Source organism: Carassius auratus, chromosome 27, assembly GCF_003368295.1.
Source record: "Carassius auratus strain Wakin chromosome 27, ASM336829v1, whole genome shotgun sequence".
In the NCBI taxonomy this organism is placed as follows: domain Eukaryota; kingdom Metazoa; phylum Chordata; class Actinopteri; order Cypriniformes; family Cyprinidae; genus Carassius; species Carassius auratus.
The window spans coordinates 22,781,202-22,800,381 of record NC_039269.1 but is presented as its reverse complement, the minus strand read 5'-3'; the positions used below and the strand labels follow the sequence as shown (position 1 = coordinate 22,800,381).

General features: G+C 37.2%; 3 protein-coding genes across 3 annotated transcripts in view; 2 read left to right on the top strand and 1 right to left on the bottom strand.

Moving 5' to 3' along the window:
* Nucleotides 1-1,032: 1,032 nt before the first annotated feature.
* acadm (acyl-CoA dehydrogenase medium chain) lies at nucleotides 1,033-5,419 on the top strand. The gene is made up of 13 exons (XM_026206714.1): nucleotides 1,033-1,098; nucleotides 1,398-1,581; nucleotides 2,090-2,201; nucleotides 2,290-2,387; nucleotides 2,482-2,551; nucleotides 3,494-3,594; nucleotides 3,701-3,781; nucleotides 3,888-4,018; nucleotides 4,094-4,202; nucleotides 4,319-4,459; nucleotides 4,537-4,632; nucleotides 4,729-4,977; nucleotides 5,062-5,419. The coding sequence occupies exons 2-13, from the start codon at nucleotides 1,567-1,569 to the stop codon at nucleotides 5,131-5,133; spliced, it is 1,275 nt and encodes a 424-aa protein (XP_026062499.1). The 5' UTR covers nucleotides 1,033-1,098; nucleotides 1,398-1,566; the 3' UTR covers nucleotides 5,134-5,419.
* A 985-nt stretch (nucleotides 5,420-6,404) lies between these two features.
* rabggtb (Rab geranylgeranyltransferase subunit beta) lies at nucleotides 6,405-10,076 on the top strand. The gene is made up of 9 exons (XM_026206713.1): nucleotides 6,405-6,528; nucleotides 6,802-6,909; nucleotides 7,007-7,204; nucleotides 7,321-7,426; nucleotides 7,520-7,572; nucleotides 7,658-7,768; nucleotides 7,865-7,990; nucleotides 8,920-9,069; nucleotides 9,215-10,076. The coding sequence occupies exons 1-9, from the start codon at nucleotides 6,526-6,528 to the stop codon at nucleotides 9,353-9,355; spliced, it is 996 nt and encodes a 331-aa protein (XP_026062498.1). The 5' UTR covers nucleotides 6,405-6,525; the 3' UTR covers nucleotides 9,356-10,076.
* Nucleotides 10,077-15,746: 5,670 nt separating this feature from the next.
* efna2a (ephrin-A2a) overlaps nucleotides 15,747-19,180 on the bottom strand; it is a 53,881-nt gene continuing 50,447 nt past the window's right edge. The window contains exons 3-4 of the mRNA XM_026206712.1: nucleotides 18,596-18,661; nucleotides 15,747-17,063 (exon numbers count right to left, since the gene is read on the bottom strand). Coding sequence (XP_026062497.1) covers nucleotides 16,945-17,063; nucleotides 18,596-18,661 — 185 coding nt within the window. The 3' untranslated portion in view covers nucleotides 15,747-16,944. The remainder of the gene's footprint in view (nucleotides 17,064-18,595; nucleotides 18,662-19,180) is intronic.

Genomic DNA, 19,180 nt, shown 5'->3' with positions numbered 1-19,180 from the left:
GTTTCAGGACACTTGCAATCCTAAGGCAGACTAAATAAACCATGTCTGTTAACAACAACAGCACAATGAATTTAAGCAAAAAATGTGTGTATTACCTTGTTTACTTTGTATTTCTTAAGTCTTTCCCCAGCAGGCTCCTTTTCTCCAAAATAGTCCTAAACCTAGAGAAAATGAATACACTAATGGAAAAAATATATATGAAGACAGGTTTGCAATTTTAACATTAGAAAATATAACACAGCAGGACATGCATACAAAATACTGAAGTGCTAAAGTTTGGTTAAAACATGTGTAGACATTGTTTTAAAAAATTTTGGCTTTTAACACTTGTTTTGCAAGTGCAAGACAAAAAAAAAATTCAGCGGATTGACTTGCACAGTTTAATTGTTCACATCAAAACTAGCAATGTGCGCTAGAACAGTAAATAAAGTCAAATTTAAATTTGAATAAAACTACATTTTAAAATGTTTATTTTTTTGGCTTATTTTATTATTAACATTATACATTATACTAATGTAAATGATATAGCCTATATCGAATTTCTTAGTATTTGGTATTTTATTAAAAATCATGAGGTTTATTTTATAAATCCTACCTTTTACATCAGTAAGGATTTTTTAAATATGTTTTTAAATAACATTCGATGGGGTCTCAGATTTTTCAAGCCCTCTATAATAGGCCTAGCTTTTATAAATACAGTTATTTGTCAAGTTTATAAAGAAATTCTTTAATTAATTTATAGCATTAATGAATAAGTATTACTTTCTTTAAATTAATTGCTCATTTCATTTCTATTTAGTGGGCTGTTTACCGGCAAAACAGAAAAGAAGGTTGAAGCAAGCATTTTTTTTTAACCAAATAAAAATTTGTTCAGTAAAGATACGATTTTCTGTAATTTGACAAATGTTCTTCATGTTTTTGAAGTAAATATGGATATCCAGATGTATTTTGTATCATCTTCGACGTTGTATAATAAAAGTAGGCCAAAAGTCACTTGATCGACGGTTCTTTATCACGTGATAAAACAGAGGCCGATGATTGGTCAGTACTTCATTTTTTTCTGGATGAACATTGTAAGGGCACTGAAGGATCTGAGAGGTAGGCACTTCTTTTCTATTCAACCTGAAGTGAGGAATAGATGGTTAAATACTTAACTGTCTCGTAGGGATCCAGTTAAACTGTGTAGACTGATGTCAGAGCACTGTTGGCTAAATATTTATTTTATGTATGGTAGGAAAACATGTCTCTGGATTGTGTTTAATGTGGGAGTCCTGAGACAGTAGGACATGTTGTCCTAGAATGTAGAAAGTATAGGGCTGAAATTAAAGAACTTTATGTTAAACTGACAGAATTATGAGTTAGAGTTTTATTTCTATTTTATCTTTGCTTGTATACAGTGACAAACATCAACTGACCTCTGAAGCAGTTCTTCAGTTCTTCCATGATACAGAATTAAATTTAAATATTGACCTGTGGAGGGCAGTAATACGCCTAGACGTGTCTACACTGCCGGAAATATAAAGAAAAAGAAGAAGGATCTGCCCATCGTCTGTAAAAGAAATAACGATGATTTTTAATAAGGTAAGCACGTATTTCTGTTGATCTAATAGTTAAAAAGTTTTTATTTATGACATACTTGCAATTTTATTAATCTCAAATTAAGAGAATGCTAGCCTAGCGCGTGGAAAGCTGAAAATTAGCTGAAATTCCAACAGCTCTTCTACGCTTTCTTCTAGTGAGAAAATCATTGCATCTGGAATTAACTTATGCAGTTTTCCTTTTTGTGATGAATTAATTGGTGAAGTTAATTTCACTTTGACTTTTATAACCGTGTCTACAAACAACAGTGCTTCACATTATCTTGTCAGACTGTATGTAAATATATATAGTGATACATACTCATTCTACATGCGATTTTATACAATTTAAAACAAAATAAAAGGGATGAAGTGCAATAATGATGTAAATAGGTAGGTTTGTCTATTATTTGAATCATTTCCTTGTTAACTGTAGGGACATTCTGTTCACCTTTAAATAGTTAAAACTGTTATGACAGTGCTTAAATGTGCATTTAATCATTGTCCAACAGGTTTTGAGGGCAGGTTTTCAGGCTGGACTTAGGTTTCAGAGTACTGGACCTCAAGCTAGCGCCAGAGCAGCTACTGCTGCGGTGAAAGAATCTCTTGGAGGCTTCAGCTTTGGTATGTTTTATCACCTCTGTTCACTGTGTAAAAAAAAAAACCAAGGCATTGTTAGATCAACCAAATACATTATTCCTCAATTTAACAGAACTAACTGACCAGCAGAAAGAGTTCCAGGAGGTGGCAAGAAAGTTTGCACGGGAGGAGATTGTCCCAGCTGCCCCGTCATATGACAGAAGTGGTGAAGTAGGTTTTTTTTAAATCCACGTGTCCACAATTTCCAATTTACATATCTTAGAATTGAGGGGAAAAAAGTAAACTCTTGATATGCTCTTTGCAGTATCCATTTCCTCTCATTAAGAGAGCATGGGAGTTGGGTCTAATGAATGGACATATTCCAGAAGAGTGTGGTAGGTAGACTGATGCCCAAAAATGATTATTCTGTCATCATTTCTTCACCTTCATGTAATTCTAAAACCTGTCTGACTTACTTTCTTTCATGGAGCGTAAAATGATACATTAGAATAATGTACTACTAATTCCTTGTTTCTATGCAATTATACCATAAAAGCACCATAACAGTATCATAAAAGTAGGCCACATGACTTTTACTTTACACAATCATATCTGAAACCATAAGAAAGCTTGAGAACAAACTGACATTTATGGTGTTAATAGATTAAATTAGACACAAAAATCATACAAAACCCTTTTATGGTGTATTTTATGGCGTTGTAGAGCTTGGAACAGTCTAGTACCACATAGCAAGACCTTTAGACTGATGGCAGAAGCTCTGGACCCCATTGCAGTTTTCATTGGCCATCTGACTGACATTCACAATCACCGTTTTTTTCTGTTCAGAGTCATGTTTAGTTGATGTCCCTACAATACAATACCGGCATGCAACCAAACATTAATCAAGAATGTCGTCTTCAGTGGTCAAGAGACTATGCTTTGAACTCCACATCCAGGTTTTAATTCCTCCTGACAAGCGCTCACTGTCATAGTTGTAAACACATGTGAGGCGGTTCGACCTCAAGGCTTTGTTTCCAGATGGCCTGTCAAAGGATGAGACTCACACATCTCCCGGAAGTCCTGTAGAATCAAACAATCGGAAGACAACTTCAAAATTCCCAAAGTGTTTGCTATTTTGTGTGCCTAATGCATCAGATGCTCAACCAACAGTCAATAGGTGTATTCAAATGCTTTTCATTGTAGTGAAAAGCGTACCCAAGATACACTTCACAAATGTACATTTTGTGTTTAATGGATGAAAGTAAGTCTTAAGAGTTTGGTACAACATGAAGACAACAATTCCTTTAATTCTGACCATGTTGTATTTTATGTTTTAGGTGGAATGGGTCTGGGCATATTTGATGCCTGTCTCATCACAGAAGAACTGGCCTTTGGCTGCACTGGGGTACAGACAGCCATTGAGGCAAACTCTCTGGGAGTAAGTGCAGTTTTATGAAAGTGTGCATCATTTCATATTTAAATGAAATGGGAATTTGTGCATGCTTGGATTTATTGTTGTAATTTTTTTTATTTTTTCCATGCAGCAAATGCCCGTCATTATTGCTGGTAATGATGCCCAGAAGAAGAAATATTTGGGCAGAATGACAGAAGAACCACTAATGTGTGTAAGTGTGTCATTGTTTTTCCCATCATTAATATTTTAGTATTTATGAAGCATTTCCTTTAGCAGTACATAGACATCCACATGTGCTTATCAAAATGTGTCGACAGGCGTACTGTGTGACCGAGCCGGGAGCAGGCTCTGATGTGGCTGGGATAAAGACCCGGGCTGTTAAGAAAGGAGACGAATATGTGATCAATGGTCAGAAAATGTGGATCACCAATGGAGGAAAAGCCAACTGGTAGGTAAACCACTTATTCCGTTACTCATAACTGTGTTTTGGATCTATTACAAATCCTTCTGTTTGCATTTATAGGTACTTCCTGCTGGCCCGCACAGATCCTGATCCCAAATCCTCTGCTAGCAGGGCTTTCACAGGCTTCATTGTTGAAGCTGACACCCCAGGAGTCCAGCCTGGCAGAAAGGTACAAGCTGCTGACAACTGCAGTCTGATGCACTCAGATAATACTTGTACACTTACATTAATTACACTACGAGATTCTGCACAGTTAGCTTATGTCTACATTCTTTTGTCCAACAGGAACTGAACATGGGCCAGAGATGCTCAGACACCAGGGGCATCACGTTTGAGGATGTAAGAATCCCGAAGGAGAATGTTTTGATTGGAGAAGGAGCCGGCTTCAAGATTGCCATGGGTGCATTCGACAAGACTAGACCACCTGTAAGTGTTCTTTTGCAGTTATTATTGCTAACAAATTCTCCATGCTATTTTATAAATAATCTCTTGATGTTTTTCAGGTGGCTGCAGGTGCCACAGGACTTGCACAGAGAGCACTGGAAGAGGCCACGAAGTATGCTTTGGAAAGAAAGACTTTTGGCAAGTTTATTGCAGAGGTAGGAGTCTATTTCAATGGACACTTTTTAAAACCCAATCTGGTAACATGAGGTTAATAAGACCGTAATCGGACTGTGTTTGTTTTCTGACCCCAGCACCAGGCTGTGTCATTCCTTCTGGCTGAAATGGCCATGAAAGTTGAGCTTGCCAGAATGGCCTATCAGAGAGCAGCCTGGGAAGTGGATCAGGGCCGCAGGAACACCTACTACGCCTCGATCGCTAAGGCCTTTGCTGGAGACATTGCTAACCAGTGTGCCTCTGATGCCGTCCAGATCTTTGGTGGGAATGGTTTCAATAGTGAATATCCTGTGGAGAAGCTGATGAGAGACGCTAAGATTTACCAGGTAAGGATTGTAGACCCAACCTGGTTTATTTGAATTGATAAAGATCCTTTAATGTGACTAATGTCCTAATGTCTGCATCCACAGATTTATGAAGGGACTGCACAAATACAGAGGCTCATCATCTCAAGAGAACACCTTGGAAAATTCAAACAATGAACATGTAAACCCAGGACTTCCATGCCTTAAAAAAACAGTGTCTTTTTTACATGACAATGTGTGTTTTTTTTTTTGATCAATAGTTCTCAGGATTGTATCTCACAGATTGTAAATTGCCTACACTAGTCTCCAGATGCATTATGTCTTATCAGCATGACTTGCCGTCTTTGTGTTTAACAAAGTTGCTTAAATCTGAACAAAGTAACATCGTTACACAGCTCTTCCTCAGATTCTTTTTGTAAATGATTATGTCCTCAAAGCAAAAATAAATAATCTCCTTTAAAAACACTTGTAATTTTATTGACCAAATATCTATACCAAACTTTTAATTAATATTAATTACCCTATAAAATGCAATGTTTAGCTTTGGCATACATTTTGAGTGTAACCCTGCGAGTGCGACTTACTGATTTCCACCAGAAACTTTATTTGGACCTACACAATGTTGGGAAGACACAAGTGCTTATTTTATTGTAATCACTTTCTATTTTTTACACTGATTATGTTAACTGCATTTAAGCTCAACCATTCAACTCAATTACCAAATTTATGGAAAAATAATTGACAAACAAATATTAATATTTAATTTATGGTAAATATGTTTTTTGGTAACCAAACCATCATTTGGTCCCAGACTACAGTAGTTTACTGAGTGAGGGCTTTAATTTGGAAAAAATAATAATTTGTATAATACTGATGGATTTTTATTTAATTTTATGTTCATATACTGAAAAACAAATCACACAAATCATGATTTTAAATTGTATTTAAAATGTCGCAAATTTCAAACTAATTTAGCATTATATGTAATTAGTCAACTCCGTACTGCAAGCCCTATGATGGATGGCCTGAAGATAACTACCGTACAGTAGAAGAACACAATTTCTTAACTTCTGAAATAACTATATGATGCCCTGATTGAACCGAAACCTGGAAAAATTGTAAAGTTGCTGATTTTAAGTTTGAAAAATTTCAGATAACTTTTCAGAAAAACTTCAGAGTTCAGATAAACAACAATTTTACAATTTCGTCGTCACAGAGAAGAGCGGGAATACAAAGAACGTTAACAGAGTTGTTTGTTTGTTTTGCTTACTAAAAATACTTTAATAAATCAAAACAGGCGTAAAATACGTGGAACCTTTTAATAAAACGTAAATTCGTCCACACTTATTATTGGGCAAGTGTGTTTAAAAAAAAGTTTTTCATGGGACAATGTACCGATGTTTAGATGCGATTTGCAGAATCATCTTTAGCTTTCCATTATGTGTAATAACGTCGACGTTAAATGCGTTTTGTCCTTTACTGGCACCCGTAGAAATGACATGTGATGATGTAATATGTGTGTGACTGGTGAAGTCAGCCTGTAGTTCTCTATCTTGCTTCTCCGTCAGGATGGTAATGTAAAACACACTACTTTTCTTTTATGGTAAACGTAATTAATAGTGTATGATGTCGTGTTTAACTCATAATGAAAGAGCATGCGGTTTACTGCGAATGTGAAGAAAATTACAGCGCACACTAAAAGATGAGAACGAGAGCAGCAGAAACATGTCATGTCATCCGCCCAGTCGGCTCAGCACGATTTATAGTCTGGGTTCAAATGAATGCGTCAAACTGTAGTTTTTGAACTTATTGGCAGAAAGTGATGGCCACAACTTTATTTTGCAGGGGACCCAGGTTAAAGACGTGATCATTAAACCTGATGCTCCAAACACGCTCCTCTTAGACAAGCATGCAGACTATATTGCAGCCTATGGCTCCAAGAAGGATGACTATGTAAGTTGATGGCTTACAAAAATGCAAAAAAAAAAAAAAAAAAAAAAAAGGTTTTCCTTCAAAAAGTAATAAATCTATTGTGCACAATCTCCTGCAGGAGTACACGCTGTCAGAGTACTTGAGAATGAGTGGCATCTATTGGGGTCTGACAGTGATGGACCTGATGGGTCAGCTGTCTCGAATGAATTGCGAGGAGATCATAGAGTTCATCAAGTCCTGCCAGCATGACTGTGGAGGCATCAGCGCCAGCATCGGCCACGACCCTCATCTCCTCTACACCCTCAGTGCTGTACAGGTCAGCAGGAATCTGCTAAATCTAGAAGGCAATCATAATATTGAATTAATTATTGGTTCTAGAAATTACTACACAAAACTGGGAATCCATGAAAAGATGTGTGTTACTTCCTTTAGATCCTGTCGTTGTATGATCGCATTAATGTAATTGATGTGGACAAAGTGGTGGACTATGTTAAAGGACTGCAGCAGGAGGATGGCTCGTTCGCAGGAGACAAATGGGGTGCATTCATTCATTCATTCATTCATTACTGGAATAAACAATTTTAAGTATTATATGTAAATAAATATAAATGCTCACTTTTTTCATTAACAGGAGAAATAGATACACGGTTTTCCTTTTGTGCGGTTGCGACGTTGGCACTACTGGTCTGAATTCTTTTGTATTCAATTATTATATTTAACTGCATTTTTAAGTGTTTCTTGCAGCTTTTCAAGGTTTTTTTCTGTGCAGGGCAAGTTGGATGAGATCAATATGGACAAGGCTGTTGAGTTTGTGCTGTCCTGTATGAACTTTGATGGTGGGTTTGGTTGTAGGCCTGATTCAGAGTCCCATGCTGGTCAGGTGAGTTGTCTGAGGTATTTCATGCCCACCTTGACTTTAAACCATTTTAGTGTATTCATGCATTGTAATCATATGTTCTTCTCATCCTGTCTCTAGATTTACTGCTGCACAGGTTTCTTGTCTATCACCGGTAGGCTTCATCGAGTAAATGCGGATCTGTTGGGTTGGTGGCTCTGTGAAAGACAGTTACCATCAGGAGGCTTAAATGGGAGACCAGAGAAGGTAAGATGTACTTTAGACTGACGATGCTTTTCATACTTGTCTGGACCTTGACAGTGTAACTTACTTTGCAGTCAATGGGACAGTCTCAAGCCTCCCGGTTTTCATCCAAAATATCTTAAATTGTGTTCCGAAGATAAACGAATGACACCCATCACCCGGTATAGATCAACTAACACGGTCAATTAAAAAATTTTTAAACGACCAAATATATTTACTTGCACATATTTCAGAATCGGAATATCAGATGTTTCATAATATATTGAGCATGTTTGTGAATATTTTGAATAAAACAGGAAAATCTAAATAAAAGCGATCCATGTGTCATACGGATCTATTGTGGCTAAGTTGTGTCACATGACAAGCATCGCAATGGAAACAATAAGGAAATATGATCTAAAATAACAGTCGCCTAAAAAAAACCTCACGCTGGGGGCTAAGCAAGAATATTTTAAACTTATGTATGAAAGAATTGAAAGGATAGTTCACCCAAAAAATTCTGTCATTAGTAATTCACCCTCATGTCATTCTAAACCCGTAAGTCTTTCGAATATCTTTGGAACACAAATATTTCGATGAAATCCGAGAGCTTTCTGACCCTCCATAGACATCAACACAACTGAAACGTTCAAGGCCATGAAAGGTACTAAGTACTTGTTACGTCGGTTGTTCAACCATAATGTTATGAAGAATACTTTTTTGTGCAAAGAAAACACAATAAAAAAAATAGTAATTAAATATATAGATTCAATTATAACTGTTTGGGAACCATAAAACATATTAAACCCAAATTAAAATTGACCGTAAATAATAAGCACAAATGAAATTCAATTTATTTAATGTTTATAAAACTTAATTTTAGATTATATCAAACATTCATTTATTACAAGCTGATTGACCAAACACAATGATGTTTTTTCCTCTGATTTCAGCTGCCTGATGTCTGCTATTCCTGGTGGGTTCTTGCCTCTTTGAAGATCATTGGCAGAATTCACTGGATTGACAAAGCAAAACTGCGCAGTTTTATTCTTGCTTGCCAGGATGAAGAGACTGGAGGCTTCGCTGACAGGCCCGGAGACATGGTAAGCTCTCTTTGGAGTTCGTCACACAAAAGTTTGCATATGCATAAATATTCTGCATGTTGTTTCTCTAGGTCTTTCCATTCTTTAAACAGAGCTTATCAGTCTCTGCAGTACATTCTTACCAGTGTTCTCTATTTACATCCAGGTGGATCCTTTCCACACTCTGTTTGGTGTGGCTGGTCTGTCTTTGCTGGGAGATGAGCAGATCAAACCAGTGAACCCTGTGTTTTGCATGCCTGAGGATGTGCTTCAGAGAGTTGGCCTCCAACCAGACTTGCTGAGCTGAGTTGAAATTTTCCTGAGTTGAAACCCCTGCACAGCCAGCCGTTTCGAAACGGGCAAACCAGCAAAGCGTGGAAAGCTGTCATCTTCAACTAATGATCTGTGCGCCGTTTAGAGGGACCAAGAACTTTAGAAAGGCCCTTAACATTGTGTGCTTTTTATGGAAAATTGTTCTCATCATTGTGTAGGCACAGTATTAACATGCTTACTTTTGTTAGTGGGCTTTCTCTATATAAAGATCAACAAGGTTCAAAGAGGGATATCTGCTATTTACAGCTTTCACTGTGTATTATTTATTTATGAGTAATTCAGCAGGTCACTTTTTGGTGTCAACCAAAAGTGTTTATTCAATGAGGGGAGAGGTCGCTCACTCATCACTGATGGCTTTTCCAAAGCGAGTATATAAAACTAATACATTTACATGTCACATCAGACTTTAAGCACCATAAACGTGGATTTTATGCATGTGATTAAATTTGATGTCCACTTACTGTAGTTTGTTCACATCAATAGTCAAGGTTTTGTAGGTCCTCACATCTTTCAGGCATTTATTGTGCAACCATTTTAGTAAAAGTCACGTTTGCTTTGCAACTGCTGTTATATCTAAGGTTTGGGAGAGTTTTGCTTTTGTGGTATGAATTATTTCTCTCACTCTGGCATTGATGCCAGTGTGTGAAGATGCCTGTTGTTTGGGATCGAATAAATGTGACTTTAATATGAAAAAACTCAGTGTTGGATTATTCATTGTCAGGTGGGAAACTGTTGGAGTTCTCCACAAGGAATCAAGTGTTCATCACCCCTAGAGCATCTGACACTGATTATGATAAAACTTTGTTGGCCTGCTGTTACGTGATGTTCCTGAGTAGTGCTTGTACATTTCTTAGCTCGGTGTAGGTTAGAAATGTTTGTGTCATTAAAAAAAACAACCTTCAATTGAATTGATTACCAGTTTTAGTCAATCAAGCTTTGAATGTCGCAAATTATCTTATGAGGTTGTGTTTACTAAAATCACTCTTTCACACTATGCTTTTAAATTTATATTCATATTGCTAGTTAAAAACAAAGCTGCAAAACTTTCAAGTATATGAGCACTGAGTTGGCAAAGTGAAGAGGCAATCAACTCGGAGTGTGTGAATTCATCAAGAGAGCAGCAATCTACAGACTACTGATAGATTTGCAGAAACAAACACGAGGGTTGTTAGGCTACGATGAAACCCCACTGGTTCTCATTACAAGCTGTTCAGAGTGTGGGAGATGTGCCACATGTCACCACAGTCTCCTGGCACTTATGTTTTTGTTAGATCACCTCACATATGCACAGACACACACAACCTCTGTCTCTGTTAGTTTCATTAAGACATGATGGGTTTTATAACTAAATATGCCATCACATTTATTTTAACTGTAAACTGAAAAGTTCTTTGGGAAATCTAATATTGTTCTCCTTGATTGCCAACCCCCTCTTTTGGAACCTTTATTTTTAAGAGTGCATAGTGGAAAATGTTTTTTTTTTAGATTATTAAATGGTTTTTCACACTAAGAAAATTGGTTCTTTTAAGAACTGTTTAGTGAAAAGTTATTTAGGGAACCAAAATGCTGCTTCTATGGCTACGCCATCACTAAAAATTCCTTTTTTGGAACCATTATTTTTAAAAGGGTAGGTAGAAAGCCCTTTTAAAAAAAGGTTGAGAATCACTGGTGTGTGACAGGGCTACAAAGATGTGTTTAAAAAGCATTAGCCAAGATTTCATCTGTTTGGTTTCTCTGCTGAGGAAAGTTTGCACTTCATGTAATTCACAGCTAATGTTTACTCACCTGTAAAATGTTTAGCTTGCATTTATATCTATGTGAGATTTACTTGATTGCGAGTTGTGAAATCAGTACAATCATTAGCTTTGTCTACACTGAATTTATTCTAATCTTCAAACATGGTTTATAAATTCATTTTATTAATCTGCTGTTCAAACCATTACAAAAAAAAAAACAAACAAAAAAAAACACCTGTAAGGCATGTGGAAAGGCATCCCATTAGCAGCAGCAGCATCTCTCTGACTAACACTTTGTTCAAGTTGGTAAAACAAGTACATATTTTCAAGAAAGAGCATCTGTGCTTCTTTTCCAAGCCTGGAAACATTTGCAGAATGGTATTGATGTCTCTATTGATGAACTGAATGTAGGGCATTATGTCTGGCCGTGCATGAAATGTGGATCAGACAGAAAGGAATTGAATCCCTTAGAGGATGATGGGTTTCATATAATAGTATACAGAAAGCTTTACAAATCAATTGCTTATAAAGTTCAAGAACCCATAGCCCATGAAACAAGGGATGGATTACTCTAATTCACTTCATGATGATGGTTTTCATTGTTATCTGACATGTTCTGAGGATCCTCTGTAAAATATAAGGTCAAATGTGTGTTTATTTAAAGTGCAAACAGAAGAACACCACACATCACATCTGAACTCTTAAATGCTCTGATACTTTTTGAGAATAACTGATGTGCAGCTCAAGACCATATGGCTGCCTTCGATATGTGACTTCTGCCATTGTTCATGCTGTCTTGGTTTTGTAAGTATCTTGACAACATCTTGCCATGGTTTTGCTGCTGTGTACTCATATTATAAAGAACCACCTTGCTCACATAAGGGCTCACATGAGGCACATGAAGAGCAACTTTTTGTTGTCTTTGAGGCGTTTGTTTTGCTCTTCTGTGAAGGGGGAAATGTGTAGGAGGCGAGGAGATCTGCTTTTGCAATATGTGAAAAGGGCTCTTTTGAGGACGTCCATCACTTTTATCCTAATCTTTTTCATTGCATTCACTTGAGGATAACTCAAAATGAGACAATGAGGCTTTGAAATAATCATCCTGGCGGTTTTTTGAAACGTAGGTATTAGTGCTGCATCATGTTTTATAGGTCTCTGAAGTCAGCTGTTTGAGTTCTGACAGATCCCTCTCACAATCACCAGAGGTTTCATCAACCAAACCGTCATGCTTCTGGCCAAACATGTGGTTAGACTTCATAGAGTTGCCGCTTTCAACATTCAAATCAATATTACCGCATTTCTTTGCTTTCTTGGATTCTTCACAAGTTGAAAAGGCAGTACTTACTGATCTCAGATGTGCAGCGTAGGCTTTATGACAATATCCGCTTATCAGGTTTATGTCTGTCAAGGTCTTTTGAAGCTTTTGTATTTCTTTGTTGATCAAAAACATTGATCTCCTGTGATCTCTCCGCAGAATTTCCCGCTCTTCCCACAAACCTTTTCATTTCATAATAGCTTTTGAAGTGTGCTCTCTGTAGATGTTCGACTCTAAATGTGTTTGGATGCGTTTTTATTGCTTTCAAAAAGCTCATGTCTCCAACAGATTCAACATGTACTGACTTTTCAGGAGCCTTGAGACGTGAGTGTTTGTGTTTTACCTCAGGGAACTGTGGAAGGCAGAATGTAGCACACAGACAGAAGATACTACTGGTTAATGGGAAACAGTCCCCTGTAATTTTTTCACCCTTATATGAGTAAATGATGACACATATCTGTCAGTCAATGGTAACCAAAACTGTTTGGTAAGCAACATTCTTTAAAATGTCTTCTTTTGAGTTCAGCAGAAGAAAGGAATGCATACAGAGATTTGGAACGACATGAGGTCGAGTAAATGATGACTGAGTTTTCATTTTCGGTGAACTATCTCTTTATATATTTTACATATGTATCAAAAGTAAAGAGTTTATATGATATTAGCTCTATATGCTTTTTATATAGGTTTGACATTAGAAGTATGGACAAAATACTCAACAAACCAAGCATGCTAAAAGTTCTCATTCACAAGGGGGCAGCAAACATCTGTTGTTCACTGGTAAATCAGCATACAACACACGCGCTGTTACTTATATTGAGTCTACTACATTAAAATTATGTCAAATTATATTTACAAATGACAGCATAAGGCACATCATGCTGTGACACTGACTGAAGATGTAAGGCATACATCTTTTACTCCCTTTTTATCACCTGTAATGATCATCCTTATTGTCATTAATATCCTGCTCTAACTGGCTGTTTGGTTTGCATCTGCAGTGCCATCTCCAAGTCTCCTACACTGGTGCTTTCCTAGTGCATGTATTTTTTATCATAGTCTACATTGCATGAAATATTCAGATAGGACATTCACTTTTCTAAGCCCAGCCAGGCTACTGATCCCTCACCTAATAGTTGGATGAGCATCCAGGCCAAAGCCCAGAGCTGATGTCAGCAGACACTCGCCTGAATGTCAAGTCATGTATGACCATGACTCATTTCATCCGTCTCGCATCCGAAACCACAACATTAAATGGCAATCATATCTTAAATGCCGCTGTAAAAATAATTTATAGAACTGCTGCTAAAGTATTAAACATGTTAGATTTCGTCACATTTTACATGGTAGGCAAGTAGGAGATTTCTGGGGGTTAGTACTATTTCAGGACAATGGATGAAAAAATTCAAAATACGTTGTGCATACCAGCTCTAAGGAAAATATTTTTTTACCTCAAAGTGCAAAAAGTATTATTTTTTATTCATCTATAAAATCTGTGTAAAACATTTTTTTTTTAAATGTGCTTTTCTCATGTAGATGTACTGTGAATGGAGCTACACTGGCACTTGCTATAGCGGGAGGCCTTTATGATCATAGGCTAAATATAGGGGCAATAATACGGTTATGAAAAAATATAATATATATATATATATATAGATACACACAACTTTATTAGGTACACCTTGCTAGTACCAAGTTGGACCCACTTTTGCTTTTCTAACTAAATTCTTCTTGGCATAGATTTAACAAGGTGTTGGAAACATTCCTTAGAGATTTTGGTCCATATTAACTTGATAACATCACACAGTTGCTGCAGATTTGTCTGCTGCACATCCATTATGTGCATCTCCCATTCCACCACATCCCTGGATTGTTGGATTGGATTGAGATCTGGTAAGTGTGGAGGCCATTTGAGTAAAGTGAACTCATTGTCATGTTCAAGAAACCAGTCTGAGATGATTTGAGCTTTGTGACATGGTGCATTATCCTGCTGGAAGAAGCCATCAGAAGATGGGTAAGCTGTAGTCATAAAGGGATGGGCATGATCAAGTTCTGTATCTTACATTTGCATGTCGCAGCAGAAATAGAGACTCATCAGACCAGACAACGTTTTCCAGTCTTCTAACTTTGGTGAGCGTGTGCCAATTTTGTAGCCTCTGTTTCCTGTTCCTAGCTGACAGGAGTGGCACTAGGTGTGGTCTTCTGCTGCTGTAGCTCACTGGATATTTTTTTTTTCGGACCATTCTCAGTAAACCCTAGAGATGGTTGTGTGTGACAATCCCAGTAGATCAGCAGTTTTTGAAATACTCAAGACAAGCCCATCTGGTACCAAAACATTCCACGTTCAAAGTCACTTAAATGCCCTTTCTTCCCCATTCTGATGCTCGGTTTGAACTTCAGCAAGTCGTCTTCACCACATCTAGATGCCTAAATGCATTGAGTTGCTGCCATGTGATTGGCTGATTATCAATTTGTGTTACCAAGCAATTGAACAGGTGTACCTAATAAAGTGGATGGTGAGTGTGTATACTATTAGTAGCTATTGCTAGTTATAATGGTTGTACAAATTCTATTTTATTTTAGCATATATTTGTATAAATAAATGGCTAAAATACCAAAGATAAAAATAAATGTGGGATATTTTTTTAAATAACCGTTTTCTACTTTAAATATATTTTAAAATATAATATATTCCTGTGCTGTGCTTTTCCAGCATGCATTACTCCATTTTCCAATGTCACACCATCCTTCTAATAAGCTTCTAATAAGAAATCATTCTAATAAGCTGATTTGTTTGTTGAAGTTACATTTCTTATTAACATTAATGTTGAAAACAGTTGAGCTGCTTAATCTTTTTAAGTATGACACATTTTCAAGATTCTTTGATGGAAGAGAAAGCTAAAAATACAGCATTTATTTAAAAGTGAATGTCTTTAATGTCTCTTTTTATTAATTTGATTAATTAGGTTCTTACCAGAGGGTAATAAATTATCATGAGTTTTTATTTTGGACTTTTCAAAATTTTTATAAATGTTATAAATGATATAAAATGACTTAAAAATCATCAGCCTTTAGACATTGTATTCAATGAACTTTACAGATCAGGAAATTTAAGCATTTTGTGCACAGAAAAAAACAAATGTGTTTAGAGCTTAGCTGTTTAGAGTTTTGGGAAGGGCAAAAAATCAAAAGGCCTTTAGCACGGATGTCTGCATCTCGTTCCAAATATTTTATGGGTTTGCATCAATGCTATACAAACATGAGCCAAAATGTCAGTTGTCAGCTTCAGACAATGCTTCTTTTCTTACATCAGTGCATCTCGTAGACAAAAATGCTTTATTTTAGATTTTTCCATTTCAGCATGTTTCTTCAGTTCGACAGAACATGTTGACTGTACAAAACGTCACATGAAAAAGAGGACACAATCAAATCAGATGGAAAGAAATGCGTTCTGTCTCTTTAAATACTGAATACAGTTTGACAAGACCACAATAACAACAGTAAGAGTGAGAGAGTGGGCCCTTCTGAATACATCCGACTGCTGACTCACACACTGTATCGCCACTCAAGACCGTTCCTCGTATCACATGAATAATTGATGTTGCTTTTAAATGCTACAAAAATAACATGAAATAGAATACAAAAAATCCATTTCCTTCTCAGCCATGCCTGCAGTGTGTGCATCGGTGAATTAAAAGTGGCTAGATCCTCACTGCCTTCCATTGCTTGTCTGTCCCACAGAGCTGGAAAGAAAAACCAATGCAGAGTCTTATTAAGCGGCATTTGGGTTTGCACCAAAGCGATCTCAGAGATTGGGAGTCCTTGTCCCACCAGCAAACACACAGTTTTGAGTGAGCAGTGACATTTGGCTGCGTCTGATCCCAACTCCACAAGCTGAGCTTTACACCAGAAGAGTGGCTAGAAGGTCTACGTTTGTCTGGTTTTTGCTAATAAAAATATATCGTCGCTATTGTAAGAAGGTCAGTTTTTCCTCTGTTTCACAGTGTTTCACATGCATGTGAATGTCTAACACTAAGTCCCTAGCTGCTGGCTACCACAAAACACATTTCTTCTCTCCCTTCAAACAGAAAATAAAACTAAACCTCTGAAGAGAGTCCTTTGGTGTCATTTGTTATTAGGAGGAGAAAATCCTCTTTATTTCTGGGCTGAGTATGGTTGTAAAGACTATGTGGGGGGGCATTTTAGCTATCCAAATAAGTGTCTGAAATCTTTTGTAAACCGCGATGCCCTGAAATGTGACTAAATGGCACATGAATACAAGCCTCGATTACATGACAGCATATATATAAAAGGTCACATTCCACGACAGACTCCGGGTGTTCAGCTTTACATCAGCCGCTAAAGCAGGGCGAACGTCTCTTGTCCTCAGATCAGTGGCGAGGAGCTCGTTCGGTTAAAAAGAAGTCTGCAGCCGGGGGTCTGGATGAGAGGGCTTCCCTGAGGGAGTATAGATGGAGGGAGAGCGGTAGGCTGTCTGGGCAGCGGCGGAGCTTCTTAAACGCGGGCCAGCAGAAAGGCCAGCAGCAACATCAGCGCAGCTAGGCACGGGCCGTCTGCCCTGCAGCGCTGGCTCTGATCAGTCAGGAACGGCTCTGGAGACTCGTAGCCCGAACCATCTGAAACACACAAACACAGAGAGACAGCACGCCGAGAGGAAGCACCAGGAAATGCATACCTTTACTCAAAGCAGCACGGGCCCACAGCACTGACCTAATTAGAGTTTAATTACTGAGGCGGAGGATCTGGTTCACATTTCACACAGCGTTTTCATAGATTACACAGACCTGACGTATCTGTGCTGATCAATTTATAATAAACACTGGATTTCTACTTGGAGCGATGTTGTTTTAGACAAAGGGACCAGAATACAATTAAAAAACTTGGGGTTGTTCGTTTTTTCCATTTCTTTTGAAAGAAGTCTTACCAAGAAGGAATTTATTATCAAACATATAGTAAAACCTATAATATTGTGAAATATTTTTACAATTTAAAAAAGTGGTTTATTTTTTTATTTATCCCTGTGATGAAAAAAATTATCTTCAGTCTTCAGTGTCACATGATCCTTCAGAAATCATTCTAATAGGCTCTTGCTGCTTATCAAGAATTTAATATTATTATGGTAGTATTATCAGTGTTCAAAACAGTACTGCAGCTTATTATGTTGTTTTTTTATATGGAAACTGATACATTTTTGTACGATTCTTTAACAAATAAAGTTCCAAAGAACATTTATTTGAAACTGATTTTTTCTTTACTTTCATTTTTTGATCAGTATCAATTCATTTTTATTTTAAAAACTTACTGACCCTAAACTTATGAACAGTGTATGATTTGGGAATAAAGCAGAATTTACATATCATATGTTCAAAAGAAGAAATTGGCACACAGTAAAAAACTAAACAAAACGAATATTTTTCATTTTCTTCTCTGAGTGAGTTATTCAGCCAATTGTTCAGTCTTTTTCAATATAAGGATTTAAGTCAAATTGTTTCTATTGTAATTTATTAACTTGTTTTCTTACAAGATAAAACATTTATCCACAACACAACTGTATTGTAAACAGTAGCTGGGTAGAAATCCCAATCAGCAACTGAGCACCAGAGATTACATCATTGGCATAATGAATAACCCTGTGGCAAGTAAAAAATTTTGTCTGCACCGTTATTTTTAAAATGTGTAAAACAAGAAGGGATGTAACTATGAATATAACTTATAATAACATTACCTAACACCCTTTTCAAATTTGACTTTCCTCAACAATTTAAGAGATAGTTCACGTTGTCATCGTTCATACAGGTTTAACTCAATTAAGGGTGTGAGTAAATTATGACAGAAATGTCTTTTTGGGTGAACTATCCCTTTAGGTATCCATTGGTGAGTGATGAAGGTAAATTTAAATAATCCACACTAGTTCTCAAAGTTCCCGTTAGACCTCAGCTGCTGGTTTGATGGATGTAGACTGCATTTGAACACATTCCCACGGCTTGAAAATAAATATGACATCTCATTAACAAAATGTTCCTGGAAAATGTGTCAAACACTGCTTATTTGCATTCCTGTTATGTCTAACAGAAGGTTGGCATGTAGACATGCGGGGATATTATTTTCTGCGCCGGCAGGGCAAAACAGTTAGAGTATGACTTACTTGTAGGCTTCACGTACACCTTCAGCTTTAAACACGGCTTTCCAGCGTGGTTAGGATGAGGGGAGGCTGTTGAAAAGGAAGTTGAAGAGAAATAATGAGCTTGTGACAAACAGAATCGTTCAACAAGCCAATGAATCAATCTGATTAAGATCCTCTTGGTGGTTAGTTTGACCCCTTGACAACCAAATCAGGAACAAAGTCTGAGATTTTCTTCCTTCGGAGGAAATTGCTCTGACCTTCACAAGCTTGGTGCCGTCACATACAATGGTCTGCGACACAGTGTTCCCATGGCAAATTACCCCACATAGCACTCAGTGACCTGAGAGCAAAGAGTCACTATTGAGTCGCCTCCACCAGAACATCAGCAACACCGTTCATCTCTGCTCCCCAGACACCAGCTTTCTGACAGATTACTTCATTCATCTGTGCTCTACAGACACAACAACTCTACTGCTTATTTCCTTATAAGGGTCTGGTGAGAAGGAAGGGGAGACCTGACTGCAGTCAAATGTCCACAAAGAAACATTTCAATGTCCCTCTCAAGCTTTTTGCAGTGGGACTGGTCAAGAACAGAGGGCTTCATTT

Excerpts from the sequence above, each read along its gene's own strand:
- acadm (XM_026206714.1), top strand. Across the intron at positions 2,552-3,493 it reads ACATATTCCAGAAGAGTGTG|GTGGAATGGGTCTGGGCATA; the intron begins GTAGGTAGACTG and ends TTTATGTTTTAG. Across the intron at positions 3,595-3,700 it reads TTGAGGCAAACTCTCTGGGA|CAAATGCCCGTCATTATTGC; the intron begins GTAAGTGCAGTT and ends TTTTCCATGCAG.
- rabggtb (XM_026206713.1), top strand. Across the intron at positions 7,991-8,919 it reads TAAATGGGAGACCAGAGAAG|CTGCCTGATGTCTGCTATTC; the intron begins GTAAGATGTACT and ends CTCTGATTTCAG. Across the intron at positions 9,070-9,214 it reads CTGACAGGCCCGGAGACATG|GTGGATCCTTTCCACACTCT; the intron begins GTAAGCTCTCTT and ends ATTTACATCCAG.